The sequence below is a fragment of the Drosophila persimilis genome, unplaced genomic scaffold (genome assembly GCF_003286085.1).
Source record: "Drosophila persimilis strain 14011-0111.01,24,50 unplaced genomic scaffold, DperRS2 tig00000663-arrow-arrow-pilon, whole genome shotgun sequence".
Lineage (NCBI taxonomy): Eukaryota > Metazoa > Arthropoda > Insecta > Diptera > Drosophilidae > Drosophila > Drosophila persimilis.
The window spans coordinates 1,833,791-1,857,908 of record NW_020825331.1 but is presented as its reverse complement, the minus strand read 5'-3'; the positions used below and the strand labels follow the sequence as shown (position 1 = coordinate 1,857,908).

The following is a 24,118-nucleotide window of genomic DNA, read 5'->3' as shown; positions in this document are numbered from 1 at the left end:
TACCATATAACGTCTACAGCTAACTTATTCATATTTCATGCTTAGCTCTTTTTGAGCTGGTCTACATTTCTGTCAGAAATCTTTGCAATCCGGAAATGAAAGCACAACCCCCGCTGCTAAGCCACACTGGGAGAAAGAGAGAGAGGAAGTGGTTTAGTTTAAAACCAAGACAATGGAATAGTCTTAATTGTATATTTACTACCCTTAGTTGATAGGCCACACTGGGAGAGAGAGACTCTCTCTTTTTCTTTGAGCTCGAGATACTTATAGTGCTAAAACCCAAGACAAAGCCAATTGAATCGTCTTAACCTTATATTTATTGCATAATCTTTTAGGAGACCGACAACAAAATGGAGAGAAACATTTACTAAATGGCTGATTTTATTACATTTTTCCTGCTGCTCCATCCCTTCGTCCCATGGCTCGATCATGGGGATTCAAATACTCGATTGGGAGCCGTTTCTTTGGTGACCAACACATCTGCCAGACCACGTATCGCAGGTGAATACAGACTTGAGGATGAATTCAGCAGCTCCTCCAGATGGGAATACCAATTCCCTAAGGTCAATTGTGGTCTAAGAAAGGCATAGGATACCATCTTATGGTATAAGGGGCGAGGAGGGGAGGGGCGGAGGCTGTAATACCTTAATATCTAATACAAAGTGTATGGATAATTCTCAACATTCGGGTTGTATGTATTTTCTGGTCAGAAAAAATTTGCATTTATTTTTGTCCGTCCATCGTCATAAACATCATCTCCGAAATCCATTTCATTTCCCGGATCGCACTTAAAGGAATCGCGAAATTTGCATTAATCTTAGTTCATTTCTGATAAACGATTACTGAAGCCCATTAATGTGTCTGTGTATCGTTTGTTTAAGTTCTACAAATAGTTTAAGAGTTTTGCGGGAACAGTGGTGAGACAGTGGAACAGTTCTGTTGGTCCATGTCCCTCCGCATGCCCTTTTGAGTGTTGACTGCAGAGTGTAGTAGTTGTTGTTGATGTAGTATTGGCATTTAGGAGCCGCCACATAGGATCCCATTAGTTCTCATCGTAGAGCGGCGTCGAGTCGCCCAGATTCATGGAGTGCGGCGAGGTATTTGTGCGCGGCGTGCTACGCACCGATGCTGCTTTGGACGAGGATATGGCGGCACCGGCACCGGCACCGGCACCAGCACCAGCGGCAACGTTCCTGTTGCCTGTCGAGTACTCGTTCGTGGGCGTCGTGCCGGAGACGCTGTAACCGAGGTTTACTCCTAGACCCATACCCATACCCAAACCCATATTCATGCCCATTCCCATGGACGTTTGCTGTGACTGCTGCTGCTGCTGCTGCTGTGGTTGCTGCTGTTGCTGTTGTTGCGGGGGCCTTCGTCGCGCCCAGGAATCGTTGGCCAGCTGCCAGTCGAGGCTCTCTTTGGCACGTTGCTGCTGATGTTGCTGCTGTGGCGGTTGGCCAATGCCGTAGCCACCTCCAGCAGCAGCACCCCCCATATCATAATAGTTCCTTGGGGTTCCGCCACTCCCACTCCCGTAGTGTCCATGATGATGCCGCATCTGCTGGCTGCTCGATGACTGCGAACTGGGGCTCGGTACATTGTGGCCATAGCGTGGCGTCTGTGAGGCATGCGGCGTGTACGGCGTCATGAAGGGCGTCTGGCTGCTGGGCGTATAGGGGGTGTTGACTGCGGCGCCGCCAAACGAGGGCGTCGCTGAGCTGCCATAGTGGGCAGCGGCCGCTGCGGCGGAGGAACCGTAGCCACCACCACCGCCACCACCAATGGAATGCGAAATGGAGTAGGCACTGGAGCCGCCACCGCCACTGCCACGGATGTCCGCGCTGCTGATGCCGCTGCGCGGTGTACCCCCGGAAACGCTGCCCGCAATGCTCCCCGATATGCTGTAGGGCCCCGCCGAGGATCCTCCTCCGCCAGAGTTGAGAATTGCCGCAGGCGGTCGCATGCCATGCATCGGAGTATTCATTGCCGGCGAGGCGGTGGGATCCAGCCAGTGCTCCTTGAACCAGCGCAACAGACTGTTGACGGAATCGAAGACCTGGCCGCGAAAGCGATAGCCCTCGGGCATCACCGTCACATACTCGGTGCGCGCCTTTGTCTTGGGCAGATACGAGAGCAGGAATTTGCCTGGTATGGTCTTAGAGGCGGTGAAAAAGTAATGGATCTTCTTGGGATCCTTGGCCTTCTCGTCGCGCAGCAGCTGCTCCATGAATTCCCGCTCATTGCCGTTCGCTGGCGTTGCATTCTTCTTGTAGTACTTGTAATGGATGAGCTCACGGGCCGCGCAAGCCATAGGGTTGATGTAGCGGGCAATGATCTCATCGAGATCTTCAAACTCCTCGGTGCCGATCCAGAGGCTGCGCCCCAGACTGTAGTCGTTCTCCTTGCCCTCCTCCCGCACATCGATGTGCTGGTAGATGTCGTCGGCCACCTTCCATGTGGCCGTCAAATGGGCCGCCGACTTGCTGCTGGGTCGCATGGCCACCTCGCCCTGATCGGCCTCCGCCAGCATGGCAATGACCTCCGCATACGACTTGTTGAAGAAACAGGGATGGGCAATCACACGTCGCGCATAGGTCTTCCGCTTGAGGGCCTTGGCCTTGGCGTCCGTCACCTTGCGATTGTCCAGCTCTTCGGTCACGAAATCGTAGAAGGCATCGCGGCGCGGCCGCCATTCGTTGTTGACGTCCTTGAGGTCCGCTGTCTTTGAGGAGCAGTCGACGGAGAAGCGATCAATGTCGATCTTAATTATCCGCACGTGGATCATCTGGGCGACGCGGACGCGCTCCTCGGGATTGCGCACCTGCTTGTCGGACAGATTCTTGATGTGTATGAAGCCGGGCAGGCCGTTGTCCAGCCGCACACGTACACCCGACGCCTGGCCGGGACAGGAGTTGGCATCGAAATGATTCCACACTTCCGAGAGCTCGGGAAAGTCGTCCTTGTGGCAGAAGGGGCACTGCCAGCTGCCCGTGGTCTCATTACGCACGGGATTGGCATTGTCCAGCTGCTCGCCCTGGGGCCGGCGATAGGTAAAGCCCGTGACCATGGCCGTCACGCATTTGCCCACGTAAAAGGAGTCGGGCGTCTCCTTGGTGAGGAGATCGAAGAGCTCCTCGGCGCTGGGCTTCTGGAAGGGTGACCGGTAGTCCTTGTACAGGCAGCTCAATTCGTTCCGGATGTCATACAGCGTGATGCTCTTGCTGCCGAAGCCCTGACGCTCCAGCTCGACGGCAAACGCATCCAGATCGAGATCCTTGAGACGTTCCGGCGACTCGAGTATCTCCTCGAGTGCGCCCGCCGGATTGGTCTCCTCATCATCGTACTCCATCGCATCGATGGCCATCTTGCGGGCCCACTCGTACGTCTCCGGATGGACGCGCGAGCCATCCAGCACCTCCACATACGCCTCGGTGCTGTCGCCCAGCGAGCTGGTGTCAATCTTGATGAAGCCGCTGCAATTGATAAACACCTTCGGGCCCAAATGGCACACGGTGACCAGCTGGGTGCGATTCTCCAGCCGCTGGTTGCTCTGCTTCAGCAGTTTCAGCAGCGCCTGGCCCTTGCGCGGCCCCAGGCCGCAGGTGTACTGCAGCAGATTGACGGTGCGCGAGTTCTGGACCATCATGTTTATGTCCAGGCCCACCTCGCTCGTCCGATTGATAAACTCCAGGCTGAGATACTCCAGCAGCATGTCGCGGGGCACACGCTCCTGCAGCGGATGATAGCGCAGGCACAAGATCTCGTCGTCGGCATCGCACAGCTGCGAGTACTCCACCAGTGGATCCTGCATTTTGCGGGCCAGCGAAACGGCCTGCTTCAGCTGTGGCGGGTACTCCTTGAAGTCCGATTCGCCCTTCTTCGAGTTGGCGTAGATTTTGGCCAGTTCGTTGTCGATGATCTCCACCTCGATGGGCGGAAACTGTTCGGTGGTCTCCAGCTCCTTCAGTATCTCCTTGATGTCCGTCTGGATCATCTGGGCGTCCCGCGACTCCGCGCCGATCACCACAATGTGGGGCTTCTTCATTTTGATGAATTCGGACAGCTTTCGGAGATCCGCGAGCTTCTGGCCCTTCTCCTCCGCGTTGTGGGAGCTCTTGCGCTTGAGGATGTTCGGCAGACGCAAATAATCGGATATATCCCCCTCAACGGTGGTCACCGCACAGAAGGCGGCCACCGAATGGTCCGGATCGTAGGCCAGGCCCAGCACTCGGATGCCCCTAAGTGTGCTCCAGTCATCGTATTTGTAGTCCTGTGGCAGCTCCGGCTTGTACGGGGCCACCTTTAGCCATTTGTACAGCTTGGCGGTGCAGGAGCGCAGCACAAACTGCTGCGCCTCCTCGTGGAGGGTGGCCCTCAGCTCTTTGATGAGGTCCGGGATCACCCACTTCTGCAGGGCCAGCTGGACGCACTCCGCCCGCAGGGCATTCCACTCGAGGACATGCTTGGAGAACTGATCGAGATTGTAGAGGGCCTTGGCCTCCTCCACATAGTCGCCGGGCGGGCCATTGGCATTGGCATTGCCCTCGAACTCCTCGAGGAAGGTGATCTCCAGCAGTTTCTCCTCCTCGGCCATCAGCAGCTTGATGAACTGATCGCCAAAGAGATCGCCCACCGGCTTCTTGGCCACATATTTCATTGAATAAACCGGCGAGTTCTCGTCAATCAGCACCATGCCGTTCTTCGTGGGTCGTATGTCGATGCGCGCCCTGTCAAAGTACACCTCACGCATGGTCTTGCGCAGCAGTGGCTCTTGGGCTAGCTGTCGGGCCACCACATACTTGGCGGCATGCATCACCTCTTCGGTGGTCATGAACCGCGGCGAGAGATACTGCTTGGCCAGCTCCAAGGGTCCCAGGCTCTCCTGGGTGACCTCGTTTCGCTGATAATTGTCGCGCAGGTTCTCTGCGAACTGTTCGGGCGTGAGGCCGAAATGTTTGGCAAAGCCGCAGATCCCTGCCTTGCGGAACACCGCGTAGGGACTGCTGTTGGGCGCCTGCTTCAGCTGTTCGTCCTGCAGCAACAGTTCCGGATCATCGTCGTCGTCCACTTCGACGGGCACAGTGTCCAAATCATCGCCATTCTCGGCGGCGGCTGCCTTTCGCCTGGCGCGATCATCACGCCGCTCCTGCAGCAGTTTCCGCCGCTGTTCGGCCTGCATTTTGGGCAGCTCGTGTGAATAGTTGAGCAAAAAGTACATGTGCACATCCTTCAGCTCCTCCATGGACTGGACATCGTTGAGCCGCTCAAAGTCGCTGTCCAGCATGAGCCGCACATCGTCGGGTATAGGCTTATCCGGATCCGCGCAGAGCGTGTCCAGCTGGAACTGCCGCATCTTCTCAAAGAGCGCCTTCAGCTTCCGCTTGCGCTCGTTCAGCTGACACCAGCGCTCATCAAAGTAGTAGACCTTCCACAGATCGTCGATATTCAGTTCGGGCTTGACATACTCCTTCCGATAGAAGGCAATGAACGGCACCTCCAGCTGCTGATTACGTATGAACTCGAGCGTTTGCTTGATCTTCTTCACGGCCGTGGGTGGCTTGCGCATCTTCTCCCGACTGTCGGCCTTCTCCTGCTCGGAGACTGTGTTCTTGCAGAACGCATACTGATAGATCCAATCGGCCTCGTCGTCCAGCTCCAGCGATCCCTCGGGCACGGGCGTTACGGGCACCTGTCGCAGCTGCATGCGCTCGGGTATGTCTGTTTTTCGTATCTCATTGTCCAGATCGGTAAAGTGGCCGCGCTTCAGTTCGCTCGGTTCGTAAATGTCGAAGATCGTCTTCTTGGCAACCTTCTTTTTGAGGGCCTTCTTCTTTTTCACCCGATGATCATCGCCGCCGGCCATATCCTCGTCGTACTCATCGCCCTCGGTATCGTCCTCGTACTCATCCTCCTCGTATTTGGAGAAGTCGTCATAATCAAAGTCCACACCAAATATATCCTGGCCCTCTTGCAGCGATCTGTTGTTGGACGAAAAAACGTACAGAACTACAATCGGTATCTTTTTGGGGAGAGGAGCCCTTAGGCTCTTGGGCGGTGCACCACTTACGCATCTGTGAATATGGGACGCCGTTTCTTCTTTTTGTCGGCAATGGGACGGCCATTGTCGTCCACAATAAAATCATCGGCATCTGACTCAGAATCCTCCTCGTCAAAGGCATCCGCCTCGCCGTGCCGAGGACTGCGCTCGCTGCGATGCTCAATGCTCTACAGAAACGGGGAGAGACATTTGCTTAGAAGATCTCGATAGACGAGAGGAGGGGCTGGTGGATAATCGTACCTCATCGTTTTCATCGAACAACTGCTCGGCAATCTGTTCGCGAGCCAAACCCTCGTCCACATGCTGCTCCTCGCCATCGCTTTCATTGTCGTGAATGCGTCTCAGACGCTTGAAGCGTTTCTATATATGGAATACACAAATATATATACATATTAAAATGTATTATAAATATATGAGATGGCCACTTACACGTCGCTCAACCTTGACCCCCAGATTCTCTTCGATCAGATCATAATCATCGTCCTCGAGTCGATCGTCTAGATCATCATCCTGATGTTTCTTTCGCTTCTTGCCACTGCCGCCGCCTTCGTCATCGTCGTCGCCGCCGCTGGCAGTGTCCGAATCGCCGCTGCCATCCTCCTCCTCAATGGGTCTGTCATCTATTAAATCTTTAAGCTCCTCACGTAAACGTTCTTCGTCATCTAAAGCGAAAAGAGCACACACAAAAAAAAAACAGATTAAATTTCGATTTGTATGCGATTTTATATCAATTCGATAATGACATCTGTAAAGCGGCAGAAAATACTTATTACAATCCATATTGGAAATTAATTCTGGAATGTGACGCGTGTGACACGAGTGACAGTGTTTCTTTGAACCTTTTCCGAATATATGGATATGTCAAGTGCATGATATAGAGCGTAAGGCCTGCTATTCGTAACAATTTGGGGTTCCCTTCTGGATTGGGGTAGCTTCGAAAGATTTTGTAGAATATTAAGAGCCATTTGTGAAATGTAATGATTTGGGGTATCTTTCATCATTTATTAAATCTGGTAATATGCGATGCCTACCGCTTTGGAGCTGCCTTTCGCTTGGGCGCCTAAAATAACCCTTAGGGATTACAACAAATATATACGGAGCATCTGGGGCATTGTTTACATCTTATAGTTACAATCGTGCATACCCTATCTGCAAAGGGTACTCAAGGGTACGGGTTAACCTAACCTCAATGCTGTAAACAAATGCAAATAAACGAAAAGGAAAACCGAAAACAGAAAACCCAGTGCCCAGTGGCTCTCCCGCCAGCCAGGTATACATGATCCCATTGGATTTTCCATTGGGACGCTGCCTGCAGATGTCGCCTCCTGCAGATGCAATAATGAACCGTTGGGGAGGGGGTGCGGCGGGTGCATTACATGCATCACAATTTGTTTTTGTTTTCACGGGGCCGCCGCCTCACTCGATAGATATGGCGGGTGGTTTGCGGCAGTGTGCGTGTTCGTTTGGGATCTAGTGGGATAGAGAGGGATAGAGAGACGCACCTTCCTCCTCCTCACTGCTGTCAGATACCACGGCTTTCAGCTTCTTCAGCTTTTTCCTTTCGTTTAGTTCCAATTCCTCCTCCTCCTGTAAAAATCATTGAAAATGCAATTCATTAATATTAACACACTCTCATATATGCTTTTATATAGTTTAATTGCAATTGAATAATCCTACATATATACATAGATATACATATGTATATACGCGCGGCGGCTACAACAGAAAACGCAAAGCGTGCAAAACGCAAAAAAAAATTGTGCCGAAATAGCCGGAGAGCGGTGCTTACCTCCGATTCCTCGGCCTCAGAGTCCAGAAATTCGGCCATTCCGTTAAATTAAATAATTAAACTAGTTGTATAGTGGCTTAGAAACGAATATGACTAAATAATGCACAAATCTATTATTTCAGTGTCACAATAAAAAAAAAACTCAAAGGTAAAGAAGCAGAAGTGTCAAAATTGTGCAAGTGTTGGGCAATTCGCGCGTAAGTGGAACCAGTACAGTACACATTCCGTGAACTAAATCTTTTGGTCTAGCTCACACACCTTGCAGATATTGATAATTTTCATAGAATCGTGGAAATCGTGTGGAATTGCCATTTAGAGCCATTAGAGCCATGTTCCAGGTCGCTTCGAATATCAGCATCAGCATCGAATTCCAAATGGTTTGCCATAAAAATCTAAATATTTTCAAAAATGTATAGGTAGCATGTAGTTACCATGTAAAAAAATACTTTTTTGCTGACCTATTTTGTTTAAACCTTATTTTATAAACAAACCAGTAAAATGGGGTCGTTAAAATTAGCCTTTCCTTTAGGGATGAAATTAAGTGGGCAAAACTAAGGGTTTTATTCAACGGAATCTCTAAATTGAGTAATATGAACAACTATCCTCTTTCGTTTTTTTGTTTTGACCAATTTCGCCAACCCTTGCATACCCTAGGAAAGGATAGTATAGAATTGTGAATATGTTTGTCATCGCAAAAACAATTTATTTCTAAAATATTTTAATATTATTCAATATTATTTATTATATTATTTTTAATATTTCAACGATATTTTGAAGCTTATTGTCTTCTTGTCGGGACCAAGAATAGGTATCAGGATCGAGATATATATACAAAACACTCATCATATACATGAATATGTCTAAAAAATGTCAATTTGAGAAAAGGTCTTTATTAGTTACGTTTTATCTTCATATCAATATATATACTTTCATATACAATTAACAAAATAGGGTATACAAAGACCTATACTACGGCTTGCACGCAATATAGCGACTCTTTTTTGTTGAACTTTTTCGTTTGAACCTTGTTTTAGTCAAAATACAACAAAAGCAAGGACTAAAAACTAACCAATCAAGTAGAAAATTGATTCATTAATCGGATAAAATTATGTGGGCATGGCAAATTGTTTTATCTAACTGGAAATATTCGACGGAAGATCAAAATTGATGAAATCATCGTATTTTTTAAATCGGTAATGGCCCGGTTGACAACATTTAAATCCTTGTCGTTCGCATTCAAAAAATTTATATCTGGCGCGCACCACTCGTATCCTGTCGATAGTATCGATTACAGAACTTGAATCGGGTAAGGACCTCTTTTACCCGGTTGACAACAATGAGACTAATTTCATACACAATGTTGCGGCAACATTTACTTGAAAACCGTGTTTTAGTCAAAATACAATAAAAGCAAGGACTACAAACTAACCAATTGTGTAGAAAATTGCTTCATTAATCGTATAAAATTATGTGGGCATAGATAAAGGCCCGGTTGACAACATTTAAATCCTTGTCGCTCACATTCAAAAAAGTTCGATTTGGCGCGCACCACTCGGTATATTTTTCAAGTGAGACCGTATATACTGTAGAAACTGGTTTTCGCCGCGCTCCCATGTGGTGTTTTTTAGTGCTAAATGGTATTTTTGTCATCTATTAATTTAATTTTCAATTTTATCTAAAAATCCAATAAATGCAAGTATTTCGAATAGACCAATCATGTATAGAATTGATTCATCAATCGTATAAAATTGAGTGGGCATGGCTAAATGTTCTATCTAGCTTATTATATTTGACGGAACATCAAAATTAAGCAATATGGTTTTCAATCCTTGACGGAGAACGTTTAACCTATTATAAGCCAAGGGCGTATTTCAATTTTCCACCGACTATAATGAAAATTGACTAATTTTAGCGCAGTTCAGGTGAAAGATATTGAGATGTTTTTTTAAGTTGAGAGGATGGCATGGATCTACAAGAAGAATTTACAGTCGTTAATATTTTCCGCCACTTACCTCAAGTAGTTTATACTAACTAGTTGAACTATTTAAATATAGGGGGCTTAAGTGGGCTAAGCTCGGTTTTCCATCATACGAGTCGCTATATTGTTGTTGAGAAACGAAAATTGAGGCAAAAACAAGCAAAGCCAAGTATTAAATGTGCCAGTCAAGTCGAAAATTGATTGATTAATCGGATAAAATTATGTGGGCATGGCTTAATGTTCTATATAGCTAGTAATATTCGACGGAATATCAAAAACGAGGAATATGTAAAATAGACCTGGAGTTCGTCAGTATATTTACGGTATTTTTAAAAATATATTTTGGTATATTTCTGAGAGTCAGACCGTACTCTTATCGATAAGTCCACTGCACAAATGTCAAATTTTTAGAATTTTCTTGTTTTTTTTCTGTGTTAAGCGGCACGTCGATAGAAAAAAAAAAAAGAAAATAACTAACTATTCCGGCCGTTGGTTTTTTTGGCCAAAGTGATTGAGGGAGAGTGAATGTGTGTGTGTGTCTCGCTCTCGGGTTCGTTTCCGCGGCGTGCTGTTTGTTGTTGCACATAATTCCCTGCTGCTCTGCTCCAAATTCCCATCCAATCCAGAGAATAGCGTATATATATATATATATATGTATATGACAACTTTCATGACGACAAACAACAAATTCATCAAACGCCGAGCGAACAACAACAGAAGCAGCAGTCGAGTGAAAACGGAGAAAAGAATTTCTCATTGAAGCCGGAAAAAAAGAAAAGAAGTGAGAAGCGACCGGGAGCATGGATATAATCAATAAGATTAGCAGTGCATTCTGGAGTACGGACATTTGGTTGCCGCCAAATACGACATGGGCCGATATAGCGCCCGGTTCGCGGCCCGATGTGGTGCATGCCAATTACAAGGATCTTATCTGGCCCATTCCATTGGCGGCTGTTGTCATGCTGGTGCGCTATACACTGGAACGGTAAGTGTACGAAAATATACCCCATTCCCATTCATTTGCCACTTTTTGCCCACTGTTCTGTGCCCGGTGCGTTCCAGATTACTGTAAATTCCCATTGAGGGCCACTTTGTGGTCACTGCGAGACACACCCACATATGTATGCTCTAGTGTTTGTTTCCTGCTGCCGCTGCCGCTGCTGCTGCACAATGTACAGTAAGCAAATGTCATTTTTATTCATATTCTCTCGCCCCTCTCTTGCGCTCTCTCTCTCCCTGTCCCTCGTTGGCTCGCATTTTGTGTCCTCTCTCCCGCTTTTTGGGCCAAACATAACCTCACGTGGAAACGCCCAACATTTTATGTACATTTGTATGTATGTGTATGCATGCGTTCTTATGCCATGTATGTGTTAGTAAGGCATGCCGCACACGCGTATTGCTGTTGTTGTTTCTGTTATTGTTGCTGCCACCTCTGCAACTCCTATGTTTTCCCTTTGCAAACACAAACGCAGCTGCCGGCTCCAATTGCAATGCCACCGCTGGCTTGCAGCACCGTTGGAAATATTGAATTTCCCACGACATTGCGGGCTGCACCCACTGCCATCGCCCTTCTTCGATTCCCACAGATTTTTTAGTTGGACGCAAAACTAAAATAAAATGTATTTGTTTATAAAATGACACTAGCACACATACATATACCCGGTGTGTACCTGTGTGTGTGTGCACACTGGGATGAGTGCACCCAAAAACCGCTCTCGATTCCACGATCTCAATATAGTTCCAAGAAATCGGAATCCAATCGGAATATATCATGACTCACGGTTTCTTTATTAGTTTCGCCATCTCGGATTAAGGCCGATAAGCTTTGAGGCCTTTAGATTTATTAGCCATGTAAATCGGGGCCAGAATCGTGCCTATTGTGTGGAGGGCTGGGTATTTAAACCCCTTCCCAAAAATGAAGATGAAATAAATTCTACAAATATAAATTTTGACGCTGTACATTCTGAATTGGTCCCACGGCTCGGGGGCCAAAAGACCACTTTTCCGGCAAATTAACCCGTGGGCCTGGCTCTTTGGTACGACGGTTAAACGCGCCAACAATTAGTGTTCGAGTGTACGTGTACACGGGTGTATGTGTGTGTGTGTGTGTGTGTGTGTGTGTGTGTGTGTGTGTTGCGTGCATTTTCATGTAAAATAGTTGTAAATATTCATTAATATTGTTTTGCTCTGAACCAGCACGCGCGCCCTTCTGCCAAATTAGTGCTGCCAAGTGGCACTAAGAAAGTGCAGTGCTACCAAGTGGACAACAGTTTTCCTTACCATCATGCCATTTATTCCCCACATGCCCCCTGGCCTTTTGGCAAGTGTTTGCCGAAACATAAATGCAACGAAACGACACACAAAATCTGTTTCATGGCAGACCACTTCTTGTCGATTGCTTTTTCGTCTCTCTTTCGAGATCTCTTCTCAAAAACTAGAATTGGAGAATATTGGCCTTCAAGGTCTTATCGGATTTGGTATTTTATTTTAGTGGTTTTGTTTTTGTTTTTGTAGTTCATTTTATTTTGTCGTTTTTGTTATTGAATGGCAAATGTCGAGCGACGGTACGGGGGATTCGATACGGCTGCAGTCGGTCCGGCCTTCTAATCAACGAAACGGAACGGAACGAGACGGACAACCACCTTGAGGCATAGGGCGCACTGGCACCGGCACCACACCATCGCAGCACTCGCGCATTTGCCACCTGATAAGATTTGCGGACAAAGATTTACGTATAACAAAAACAAAAAAACAAAAATGGGTTGATAGTGCCCTGGTTCCTCGATTGCTTTACGACGAACTAGCGAATGACTATGCACGGGCCCGCCTCCCCCGTGGATGTGGGTGTTTCTGTTTGTGCGTGTGTGTGTGGTGTTTCATCATCGTTTCATTATTTATTTATTTATCAAATCACTTGAAAGAGTGACTCATGTGCAAGTCGCTCAGAAGTTTTTCCCCAAATATGTAATGTTTTGGTGGAGTCTCCCTTAATGGAGTGCACGCTGTGGAATGTGTGTTCAAACATTTTTTTATGCTGGAAATACTGTAGAAGGAGAGGAACCCAGAGAAAAGCCAGTCATGAGAAAAGTACTAATACTTTTAGGGTGAAAGCCTCTCCCTTGAATCCACTCCCCGATTCTCCGTACAGTACAGTGTGCAGTATTCCACTTCCATTTTCATTCACACGATTCAAGATGAGAAAATGTACTCTTCTTCAAGAAATACTTGTAATTTTCTGATGGATATTCAATCGATTGCTGGCCTGTTGTATGTATTTCTATCTGAAAAATCTCAACAGCTGTGCCTCCAAAAAATCAATAGCCTTTCAATTGTTTAGAAATATGATAAACTGGCATTTGTATTTATTTACCATTGTTCCAATTGTTTCAGTCGCTTTAGTCACGGGGCAATGCCCCATGGATCGATTTTCTTGATTTCAAATTACGAGGGTATAAAAAACGATTTATCGAACAATAAAATAGTGATTTTATGTCTATTTAGTGTCTAGAAATGAGACAGTTCTTGCATACAACGGGTAACATTCTCATTCATGGACGATAGCGGATGATCCACTGTAATCCGCAATACCGATTTCCTCTCTACTAATATTCCATTTAAAATCTAAGCATTAGAGACATTTTTTAGACGTATGCTTATGGGAACAGTATAGAATTTATAGATCGAATCAATCAATGTCAGTGGTCGTTCGCTTATGGGAAATTTCAACAGCGAATCAATGGAGGAACAGAGGAACAGAGTACGTGGAATCGGTTCGCCTATGGGAAAATTGCTACAGAGTGGAACATGGGAAAAAGTGAAATACTTAGCCCCTGTTTTCACCCGTTTTTAGAGACTGGAAGGGTGGTATGTGTGTGTGTGTGTGTGTGTGTGTGTGTGTAGTCATGTTTAAGCTTTTTTCCCTGTTTTTTTTTTTTTTTTTTTTTTTTTGATACGTAATCACTCGAGAGTCGACCCTTGGGGCTATGTGCTATGTGCTCTTATAGTGCGATAAAATTTCAGGTTAATTATTTTAATGGCTCACATGCACACACAACGAATCGCACAATCGCACACGTCAGACCCCCGATCCCCTCCTCTCCCCTCCTCTCCCCCCTCTGGCACACTAATCTCTGGCAAAATGTGAGAAATAGTACCAAAGCATAATGTAAATGTGTGTGTGTTTGTGTGTGGCAGGTTCTTTTTTTTTCTGATTCTTCTGCTGGAATAATGATTTCTCTTTATCATTTTGGAAACTCTAGATTATGGCTTTCCAAATAAAGACGAAAAAGAAAAAGAATTAAGACCAGGTGTTAAGCAGGCAAATCTTACAATCCCCTTAGCCCATAACCCGTTTCCATGCGGTTTTTCCCTACCGCCTACCGCCTACCCCTACCCCTACCCCTAACCCTACCCTCTTCAAAAGGCACACGGACGGTCACACAAAAGTCGGTCAGTTTTTGATGGCTTATCGCTGATTGCCCAACGGAATACTCGTCGTATGCGAGTGCAAACTGAAACTCAAAAGAAAACGTGAAGGGGCTAAAACGAAAGAAGGAAAAGCACGTGCTTTACGCACAAAAAGACCTCAAAACTGGCGGCTGTCGGGCAGAGAGAGAGAGAGAGAGAGAGAGAGAGAAAAACAGAAAAAGGCTTGTAGAGAGGGGAGGGGGAGGCGCCCCCATTCCAAGTGCAATTTGTTAAAGACCCCCAATTATCACCTCTGTTGTTGCTGTTGTTGCTGTCGAGTCGGTGCGAGTTTATCGAAAGCGCAGAAGCACCCAGAATCGATAACGATGAAACGAAAACAAAGCGTTTCCACTGCTCCAAAACCGAAGAAAGCAGAAGCATAAGCGAGCATCAGAATAAAATATGTATTCCGGGGTATTCCTGATGGGAAAGAGGGAAAGGCAACAAGCCAATAGAACGATAGAAGGCCCTCCAAAAGAAGTGGAGGGCCCAAAGCAAATACCTCAAGTTCTGGCCATCGTGATGATAACTTTGCAGGTGGTTACTCGATTGAAAACAATTCCGTCTGCAACGCTTGTGCCGATTGCCATTAATCCGCTCTGACAGCGAGTATTCTTAAATGAAAAGCCATAGAATGACTAATAAAGATTAAAGTTAGTCGAAAATTGCACTCACGACGACTTATGCTAAATTCCTGCCCAGCCGTATTCCGTATATGATATGTGACTCATTCCATTCCCTGGTCTACCGATTTGCCAATCTTCCAAGATATCTACATATATACATTTATATATGTATGTATGTATATGTATGTGGAACCCCACTAATCGGGGATTGCGTGCTGGTAGTATTATCGGTTGACAAGCGAGTAAATAATTCAAAAAAAAAACAAAAACACAACATACGACACACACGAGTCTGTAATTCCACAGACCATTATTCATTATAAATATAAAAGACGAGTAAGTATATACATATAAATTTAGTTGTTGCTTCACTGATAACAAATATATATAAATATAACTGTCCGGCAATCGCACTTGCCATTTTTTCCATTGTCAATGCACTTTCCTCCCGCTGCCACTTTGGACTTGCGAGAGAGAGAGAGAGAGAGAGAGGGAGAAATTGCAATCGAAAATTGTCAAATTGCCACCAATCGAACGACTGAACCACCGATCATTATTTCACTGCACACAAAAATCGAAAACACAATCATTAACCGCACGCCAGAGATGCCTCTGATGTGCCTTTAATAGTTATGTTAACCGATTTGATTCTACTTTATAGACAGGGATCTATGAGGGATAAGGGGTACTTTGGATGTCTCTATATAAGTTTCTATACTGTTCGGGACTCTCAGTACCCGCTTCAGATCAGTCCGTATATAAATTGGTGTATGCAATAACCTGTGTCGGGTGTACGAAACGAGCTGTGGCTGCACGAAATAAGCTTTGTAGGGTGTACTGCATTTGCCGTACGAAATAAACTTTGTCCAGAGATACTTGTGCCATAAGATTGTTCTATTCGGACTTTAATAGTTATGTTAACCGATTTGCTTCATTTATAACCACTTTATAGATAGAGATTTATTCAAATTGAAGATCTATGAGGGATACGGACGGGATATTTCCGATAGAAGTTTTTGCATGGAAAGGAAAGGTTTTCTTGAGGACACGATTTATGGATCTGTGTGTGGGGGGATGTCTCCATATAAGTTTCTATACTGTTCAGGACTCTCAATATCCGCTTCAGGTAAGCCGGAATATATTTTAGTGCATTCAATAAGCTGTGTCGGGTGTACGAAATAAGCTGTGGCTGCACGAAATAAGCTGTGTCTGTATGCAATAAGCTTTGTAGGTGTGTAGGGTGTACTGAATCAGCTGCAGGGGGTCTCTGTGGCTGTGGCTGTGTTTGTGGAAAGATGGCTGCTAGTGCCAGGCTTTCGTTTCTCCCCCATTCCTTGGTCCTTCCATATCCTGCCCCAGGAACAAATCAATCGCAAAAAGTACACATTAACTTGTTAATTTTATTTCACTTGGCATTTCGAAATTGCGGCTTTAGCCAGCGCTGGTTGGCCCCCGTCTGGTCGGAATCTTCGCTGGTGGCGGCATCGTCGCCTTCAGCGCTCGTCGCCCGATCGTTGGTCATGACAATGAAGAGCTCTTGATCGGTGTGCGGCCGCAGCTGTTCGCGCAGATAATCGACAAACTCTGCCTCAGTGCCGAGGCACATGGGCTGGCGCAGTTTCGAGTCGAGGTTGTAGTAGCTGCCATTGATGCAGCGCAGGGCCAGCCAGTGGCGCATTCTCAGAGCCGGCGGCAGGAGCTGGGTCAGCGGCAGGCGCAGCGGCACGTTCATAATGAAACCCAGAATCTGGCCGAGATCGAGGCACGTGGGATCGCGCCGCCGGTCGAACCACACCGTCTCGCAGTGGTGCTGCTGCAGGGCGTACATGAGGACGTTCACATCGTAGTTGCCCCAACCGAACCACGATCGATGCGGGTTCAGCCACGAGCGGGGCGTCAGAATGTAACAGTATTCGTCCAGCTCCGACTTGGTGTAGGGATCTCTGCCCTGAAACAGATTGTTCAGGGCGTGCAAGGCGCACAATTGCCGGCTCTGGCGCTCATGATAAATTCCACACGAAACGGACATTTTCTATTTATACAATTTTTACTTGAATTTTGAGTTGAATTTTGATTTCGACTGTGTGGCATGTGGCATGTGGCACGCAGCAGACCGCATGTGACATTTGACACACATCCGATTGGGAGTGTGTACTGTGTCCAGTGCTTAAACTTTAATAGTTCAATTGATTTTCCATTGAGTAACTCCCCCGCCCCCCGAGGGGGCAGACATGCAGGCATAGTACGTAGTACGCAATACGTACCCCCAGAATCTAACCAATTACAAAGTAATTTCCCATAACTAGGGTAGGGGGGGGCACACATTAACAATTCATGGCTCGTCACCGAATTAGGGAGGCGCTTCACAATGGAAGAGAATGGAATCAATATCTTGAGTGACGCCATATGCGGGATTCCCACAGCCCCCTCTGGGCTCCTCGCAGCCATAACAGAGGTCACTTATTTAAAGGTCTTCCTGCGCGACACACATTTTATTTATTAATCAGAGTACCAGAATAACATCTAGAGTTGATTTGTTCCAAAAAAAAATATTCCAAAGGGAATGCCATTTTGTTGTGCTTTTTTGCAGGTCCTTTTCCAGACTTGTTCTCTTAAATTACAAGTATTTTCAGGATGGCATTGGTTGCGACTGATTCCTGCATTTCGGTGTCTTGTTATTGGATTCTCGGACTCGAAAGCGCTCGAGAATGTCCCGTTTTTGCCTTCTGTGCGTCTGCCTGGCGCCTGTGGTCCAATCCGAAACGAATCCGAATGTATCCGTTCGCCTATGGGATATTTTTACATCAAATGAACATCAGTGTCTCCAATGTTTCGCAATAATTCCAATCATTCCGCTACATGAACGAAAGGAATGCTAGTGTTCCACTACAGATTTCCCATAAACGAACGGATACACATTCGTTTTGGACTCGGATGGAATGGAGATGGAATATCATTCACTTTTTAAGCACATTTCTTCTGTGTTCTGTCGCAGAAGTCGGAGAGCATTCGGCCGTGTGGACGGCCTCTCGTGTGCGTTTCAACAACGCATAAATTCGCATAAATGAATTGTTATAATTTATATGGCTCTGGCCCTAGTGATTGTCTGGACAAAGACAACGAACAACAGACAGAGGAAAGGAAAGACTGAAGGAATGAGAATATCAATTGCGAAAACGTAAAACGTAACTTTGGTTTCCTTCCCCCTACTGCTGCTCCTTCTGATCTTTTCGGCTATGGCTTGTGCTTTGCATACCAATCGAAATCGAATCGAAAACTACTGTTTAAAATGCCAATCGCAATCGCAAACGCCATCACCAGAACTGGAGATGTGCCAAACGAGTCGGAGACTCGGAGCCGGAGCCGGAGCCGGGACGTTTCGTTTTCATTAGCAAATTAACTTCCGAAAAACCAAAACCGAGATAATTATTTCTACTACTGGTGATGGAGATGGAGATGGAGATGGAAGGGTGCCCCTGGGGGCGCACTGTCGTCTAATTATTTATGCATGTCGTACAGCCACCCTGCCCGCTGTTGCGCCTTTTTCTCAATGCCTTCCACGTGCCAGACGACAGGTGGGAGACGACGGACCGGCCATACTTATTTCTTGATTCTTTCCAGAATTCCAATGAATCGTAAAACAACAACAACAAAAATAACACAAATATTTCCGCATTGCCAGGAGGCACCCTACTCTCAAAACTCCCAGAAACAAAAGATCTTCCGGAAGTTCAATAAAATCCTTCGCTCAGGGATTCAACGATTCCCAAGACAAAAACATTTTCGATTAAATATCTCAAACGAGTTGATTGATTGATGGCTCAAAGACCTGCCACAGAATAGATATCTAAAAAACGCTTAAACGATTTAAATAAGTTTAAAAAAAAAAACCGGCGGGACAAAAATCTATATTTGGTGTTTCGGAAATTTTGTTGTTTTTTTTTTTTTATTCATGGAGCTCTCAAAGGCAATATTTCACTTAGGTTTTGGAAATTCTATAGATTGGATGCTTCGAATCGAAGAAATCACAAGAAGATAACGAATTTGCACGGGCACTTCCTTGATTCCCACTAAATCTATTCCTTCCATTGATCCCACACTCGACTCGAGACGCAGAAAGGACTGCCCGAGGAATACCATTAAATGAATCTTGTGGTTATTATTGTGGGACTTAAAGCCCCTTAAAAATATATCCCAGCTTTATACAGATCAAAGTCCTCTTCAAATATATTAGGGACAACTTCTAGAACTGCCTCTGCAGCAGTCCCAGCCTTGATAGATCTTTTTGGAGGTAAGGAGGAGGAGGTCCACGCAGAATATACAAATATTTCTCAAGCTCTTTTCTGGAGCGATATCCATATACCTATATATATATATAAACCTATATAGTATTACTCACAATAACTATTTGTATTTCAGCTTTTGGATATCCCCGGTTGGCAAATCCCTGGGCATACGTAGTTCTAGACCTAAGAAAGCAGCAAATGTTCCTATACTGGAGAATGCCTATGCGAAGTCCACACGACTGGACAACAAATGGGTAAGATATCATATGGGAAACCCACGTAAATATAATACAAACTAAAATTGAACTCCTTTTCTTGTCCATATAGCTGGGTCCATTGTCCAAGCAGACGGACATGAGCGAGCGACAGATCGAGCGATGGTGGCGCCTGCGGCGGGCCCAGGACAAGCCGTCGACATTGGTCAAGTTCTGTGAGAACACCTGGCGATGCATCTACTATTTGTATTCGTTTATCTTTGGCGTGATTGTGCTGTGGGACAAGCCCTGGTTCTGGGATGTGAAGAGCTGTTGGTACGGCTATCCCCATCAGGTGGGCTCTAACATTTGATCAAATTTCTCCCTATGAATGTATTGTTAATCCTCCGCTCCTCCTGTTCTTTCCAGTCGATTAGCAATGACATCTGGTGGTACTATATGATATCGATGTCCTTCTATTGGTCGCTCACTGGCACACAGTTCTTTGATGTGAAGCGCAAGGACTTTTGGCAGATGTTCATCCATCATATGGTCACGCTGCTGCTGATGTCCCTCTCGTGGGTGTGCAATCTGCATCGCGTCGGTTCTCTGGTGCTGGTCGTGCACGATTGTGCCGACATCTTTCTGGAGGCGGCAAAACTAACAAAATATGCCAATTATCAAAAGCTTTGCGATGCGATCTTTGCCATTTTTACAGTGGTATGGATTGTGACGCGCTTGGGCTTTTTTCCGCGTCTTATCTACAGGTAAACACTGAGAGAAGATCCCCCCTGTATGGATCGACGTCTTAATCCTCTGTTTTCTTCTCTTTTTGGGCAGCTCTTCTGTGGAGGCACCACAAATCCTGCCCATGTTCCCAGCCTACTATATCTTCAATACACTGCTATTGATGCTGCTGGTCCTGCACGTCATCTGGACATACATGATTCTCAAGATTGTTGTCGACTCTCTGCAGAAGGGTTTGGTAAGTTGGCAACGAAACGAAGACCACGGCAAAGATAGTTATAATCTTGTTGCTCTAATTGTTTCACAGATGTCCGGTGATATACGTTCCAGTGATAGTGAGGATCTCACAGATAGTTCCGAGAATGTGCGCATGGCCAATGGGGGGTCGTCGTCGTCTCGTTCCAAGAACAAGTCATCAGCGATCGCTGGTGGAGTCAGCCAGCGAAAGTCCCATAATGCCAGCAATCACACGGCGGACACGGAAGAGAAAACGACTAAGTAAATAACGTGAGACGCGAGAGATCCCGAAACCCCAAGGCACCCCCAGTGAGGAAGGACGAAGGACGAAGCAGCAGCAACAAATAAACCAGAAAAAAATAAAATAAAACAAAAACACCACAACAACAACAACAACAACACATACACACAACGCATACAAAAAAACAAAACCAAACCAGTTCAGAACGTTATGTTAATTATTATTTTTATATATAACAAACATTTTTTTTAAGATACAAAAAATACAAAACATGGAAAACCAAAACAAATTTCAAAATAAATGCGAAAAAAAAACACTAAATTATCATAAACAATGATGATGATAATGATGATGATGGATGGGATCCCAGAGATTTGATTTTGTAACGAAAATTGATGCCCACGAAAACCACTTTACAAATAACTAAGTTTGAACTGAGAGAAACCAGTGTTGGAAGAGATTCCATGAAAGATTCACGTTCCTGTTCCTATTTTCAAATGGTCTTCCGTTTTCTGTAATTTCAAACAAGACTTTTCTGTGCACTAAGAAACAATACAATCCAATCCAGTAATTTATAGGAAATTAGCATATATGACAGTTTTTCATTCCATACTTCTGAACACTTTTATGCAGTTCTTGGAAATCAATTTTCGACAAGAAAAAATCAAATCAGAAAATCTTTTTGGACCGGGACCGACCACTATTATTATTATTCAAATTTCCTACGCAATGTTTGTCTTCTTTTTTTTGCTTAACCAAAAAAAGAGAATAACTTAAAAATAGAAAAACATGAACATAATATGTAAAATTAAATTAAATCGAAGTTAGGATTATTTTTAAAATAAAACAAAGTAAATAAACTGAAAGAAAGTGAGAATATGGAGAATAGGTAGCACCAACAACCCACACACTTACACTCACACACACACAATCGAGGGATTACACCAAAATTCGTTTGGTGAAAGCAGAACAAATACAAAAAAAAAAACTATTGTAAATACCGTACTTGTACGTTTCCAATATATTAAATACAACTTATGCAAAAATTAATTACAAGAATGCCTCCATGCGACACGTGCTTTTCACAACAAACGAAAGAGATGCATATATGTACGCACACATACGCACAACAGTAAACAGTTTCGATTTCGACTGAGTGAGAGTAACGGTGATGCTGCGCAGGGGGCGGGGTGTGCCATTTCACTCTAACTCCTGCAACGTAACGTAACGTAATGCTTAACGCGAAAATGCCTGCGTGCAAAGGTACTTCTGCAGGAGGGGGCAAACTGATGCCATCTCGTTCTGATTCATGGATTTGAATAGCCTCATCGGAGTATCTGCCTCATGATGTGCTTTCTGCACTCGTTTTTGCATGCCATGCCTTGGAAATGGTCAATGGAGACCTGATATCATTCTGTAAAACCATGTTATCCCATAAAAGGTTCTAAGAAATCGTGGCGTTCATCGAAAGCAATGCAAATCCTCGAAAATGGTTTACAAAATTTTAATTCTTATTGAGAACTATCGCAGGGCCTGGACCAGCTTCATATATGTAAATGTGCCTTCAATGGTTAAAGGTGAAATCAGGTGATCCCTGATCTCATGACGAAATATTGTCTTTTAATTTGATCAAATCAATGAAAAGGCATCAACACACACCGATGATCCCATTGTAAGTTCTAGAATGGATCCCTGACCTCAGGAAAAAAAATCGTGAGAATCAAATGAAGCCAAGATCTTTTCATGGCTGTAGCTTAGAAACATCCCCCCATTCCCAATAAATACCAAGCTTTGTTTTTCATTTTCAAATTCTAGTCAATGGTCGTATGGGTCGGGTCCACGTTGGGTTCCGCGTGTGTGTAAAAGCCTAGAAAATGTATTTCGTCTGGTTCATCAAATATTTTATAACTACAGGGGCTAAAGGCTACACAGGGATTGGTGGACTAGTACTGATAGCCATCGGGTTGGTAGGGCCGGGCGAAGGGGCCTGGAGCAAAGGCACCGGGTGGTGGGCGCCAATTCGTTGGCGGAGGTCGCGGTGGCGGCGCTGGCATGCCCGGCGGGGCCCACGAGTTTGGCTGCATCATGCGCGGCGGCGGCGGAATGCCCATTGCCGGAGGTAGTGGTGGTTGTCCGCCCGCCATCGGTGGCAGTGGTGGTGGCGGTATTGTGGCTGGGAACGGTGTGGGCTGCGGCACCGGCGGCGGCGGTGCTATCATGCCCATATTGTTCTGCGAGACGGGGACCACGGGCGGTGGGGGCGCCATCATCGGTGGCGGCATCATTTGGCCCGGCATCATCTGGCCGGTCATCATGTTCTGCACGGGCGCATCGGCGAACAGCTGATGCGGACGATCGGCATGGGCAGAGGGATTCTGGGCGGCAAGCAGACGCTCGGCCGCAGAGCCGTGGCGTTCGCCCTTGTGGTCCTTCTTGAATGCATAAGAGACGGAAATGGGGCGATTGCAGAGATACTGTCCGTTCATGGCGTCCATGGCGGCGTCACTGGCCTCGAAGCTGGCAAAGTTGATGAAGGCGAAACTCTTGGACTTCCCCGTCTCCGGGTCACGCATTATCTTGGGAGTCTGCAGGATCACGCCAAAGGCTGAGAATGTGTCGTAGAGCAGCTTTTCGTCCACTTCCACATCGAGATTGCCAATGAAGATGTTGGCGCCGACATCCAGGTTCTTCTGATGCGCCGACGCCTTGTTCACTCTAATGGGCTTGCCATAAAGCTTAATCATGTTCATGATCTTTATTGCATAGTCGGCATCTTCTTCGCTGAGGAACTCCACGAATCCATAGCCCTGATGCATTTGTGTGACACGATCTTTTGGCATGTGTACGTTTACTGAAATGAGTGTCGATTGGAGCTGCAGAATGACCGATTTAATCACATTGCTGCTCAATGCTTACCTACGGGTCCGGCCTGGACAAACAGCTCCCACAGCAGGGACTCGGACACCTTGTCGTCCAGACCACCGGCGTAAATTGTGGCATCTGCGGGTATGAGTGAAAATCTTTGTGAGAAACAGTCCCGCTAAGCCGAAATTATCTACGCACCTTGATTACGTTCCGCAATGGGACCTGCTGCCATTTTAGTACAATTTTACTTAATAAACACACTATTTAAATGCAGATTTTTTTATTTGGCAAAATTTCAAGCTAGGGATGCAAGCTAAAGCTGGACAAACATCGATGTTAACATGGATGTCATCGATGTTTTTTCTCAAACATCGATATTTTCAGATTTACACTATAAATAGGATATTTACAATAATAATATGTTTGATCTAATGATAAAAATAGCTAAAAGTATTTGCTTGGAGGATTTATTTTCTTTTTACATATTATAAAATAAAAGTATGGAAAATTTGAAAAACATCGATGTTTCATCGACGTCGCTACTTTCGATATATTTGATATTTGAACAATATGAATTTAATTTCCAAAATTGAATCTTTGAGATAACCTTAATACTTTCCATTTGGAAAA

General features: G+C 45.7%; 4 protein-coding genes across 4 annotated transcripts; 1 reads left to right on the top strand and 3 right to left on the bottom strand.

Moving 5' to 3' along the window:
- Positions 1-299: 299 nt before the first annotated feature.
- Positions 300-7,926, bottom strand: LOC6603076 (transcription elongation factor SPT6). Its single transcript, XM_026991278.1, has 6 exons — positions 7,848-7,926; positions 7,561-7,645; positions 6,488-6,720; positions 6,299-6,418; positions 6,068-6,225; positions 300-5,978 (listed from the first exon to the last, which is right to left on the bottom strand). Exons 1-6 carry the CDS (start codon positions 7,884-7,886, stop codon positions 1,043-1,045), a joined length of 5,571 nt encoding a protein of 1,856 aa, XP_026847079.1. The 5' UTR covers positions 7,887-7,926; the 3' UTR covers positions 300-1,042.
- A 2,357-nt stretch (positions 7,927-10,283) lies between these two features.
- LOC6603077 (ceramide synthase 6) lies at positions 10,284-20,762 on the top strand. Its single transcript, XM_002028083.2, has 6 exons — positions 10,284-10,810; positions 19,338-19,458; positions 19,532-19,753; positions 19,828-20,165; positions 20,239-20,383; positions 20,453-20,762. The coding sequence occupies exons 1-6, from the start codon at positions 10,626-10,628 to the stop codon at positions 20,645-20,647; spliced, it is 1,206 nt and encodes a 401-aa protein (XP_002028119.1). The 5' UTR covers positions 10,284-10,625; the 3' UTR covers positions 20,648-20,762.
- Positions 16,305-17,008, bottom strand: LOC6603078 (josephin-like protein). The gene has a single exon (XM_002028084.2). It carries the CDS (start codon positions 16,945-16,947, stop codon positions 16,324-16,326), a length of 624 nt encoding a protein of 207 aa, XP_002028120.2. The 5' UTR covers positions 16,948-17,008; the 3' UTR covers positions 16,305-16,323.
- Positions 20,763-22,407: 1,645 nt separating the features above from the next.
- Positions 22,408-23,765, bottom strand: LOC6603079 (splicing factor 3B subunit 4). The gene is made up of 3 exons (XM_002028085.2): positions 23,687-23,765; positions 23,540-23,623; positions 22,408-23,474 (listed from the first exon to the last, which is right to left on the bottom strand). The coding sequence occupies exons 1-3, from the start codon at positions 23,718-23,720 to the stop codon at positions 22,567-22,569; spliced, it is 1,026 nt and encodes a 341-aa protein (XP_002028121.1). The 5' UTR covers positions 23,721-23,765; the 3' UTR covers positions 22,408-22,566.
- Positions 23,766-24,118: the final 353 nt, after the last annotated feature.

Excerpts from the sequence above, each read along its gene's own strand:
- LOC6603076 (XM_026991278.1), bottom strand. The coding sequence starts at position 7,886 with ATGGCCGAATTTCTGGACTCTGAGGCCGAGGAATCGGAG. Across the intron at positions 7,646-7,847 it reads CTGAGGCCGAGGAATCGGAG|GAGGAGGAGGAATTGGAACT; the intron begins GTAAGCACCGCT and ends TGATTTTTACAG. Across the intron at positions 6,226-6,298 it reads TGTTCGATGAAAACGATGAG|AGCATTGAGCATCGCAGCGA; the intron begins GTACGATTATCC and ends CCGTTTCTGTAG.
- LOC6603077 (XM_002028083.2), top strand. The coding sequence starts at position 10,626 with ATGGATATAATCAATAAGATTAGCAGTGCATTCTGGAGTACGGACATT. Across the intron at positions 19,459-19,531 it reads CACGACTGGACAACAAATGG|CTGGGTCCATTGTCCAAGCA; the intron begins GTAAGATATCAT and ends TTGTCCATATAG. Across the intron at positions 20,384-20,452 it reads ACTCTCTGCAGAAGGGTTTG|ATGTCCGGTGATATACGTTC; the intron begins GTAAGTTGGCAA and ends ATTGTTTCACAG.
- LOC6603078 (XM_002028084.2), bottom strand. The coding sequence starts at position 16,947 with ATGTCCGTTTCGTGTGGAATTTATCATGAGCGCCAGAGCCGGCAATTG.
- LOC6603079 (XM_002028085.2), bottom strand. The coding sequence starts at position 23,720 with ATGGCAGCAGGTCCCATTGCGGAACGTAATCAAG. Across the intron at positions 23,624-23,686 it reads CATTGCGGAACGTAATCAAG|ATGCCACAATTTACGCCGGT; the intron begins GTGCGTAGATAA and ends TCATACCCGCAG. Across the intron at positions 23,475-23,539 it reads TGTCCAGGCCGGACCCGTAG|TAAACGTACACATGCCAAAA; the intron begins GTAAGCATTGAG and ends CACTCATTTCAG.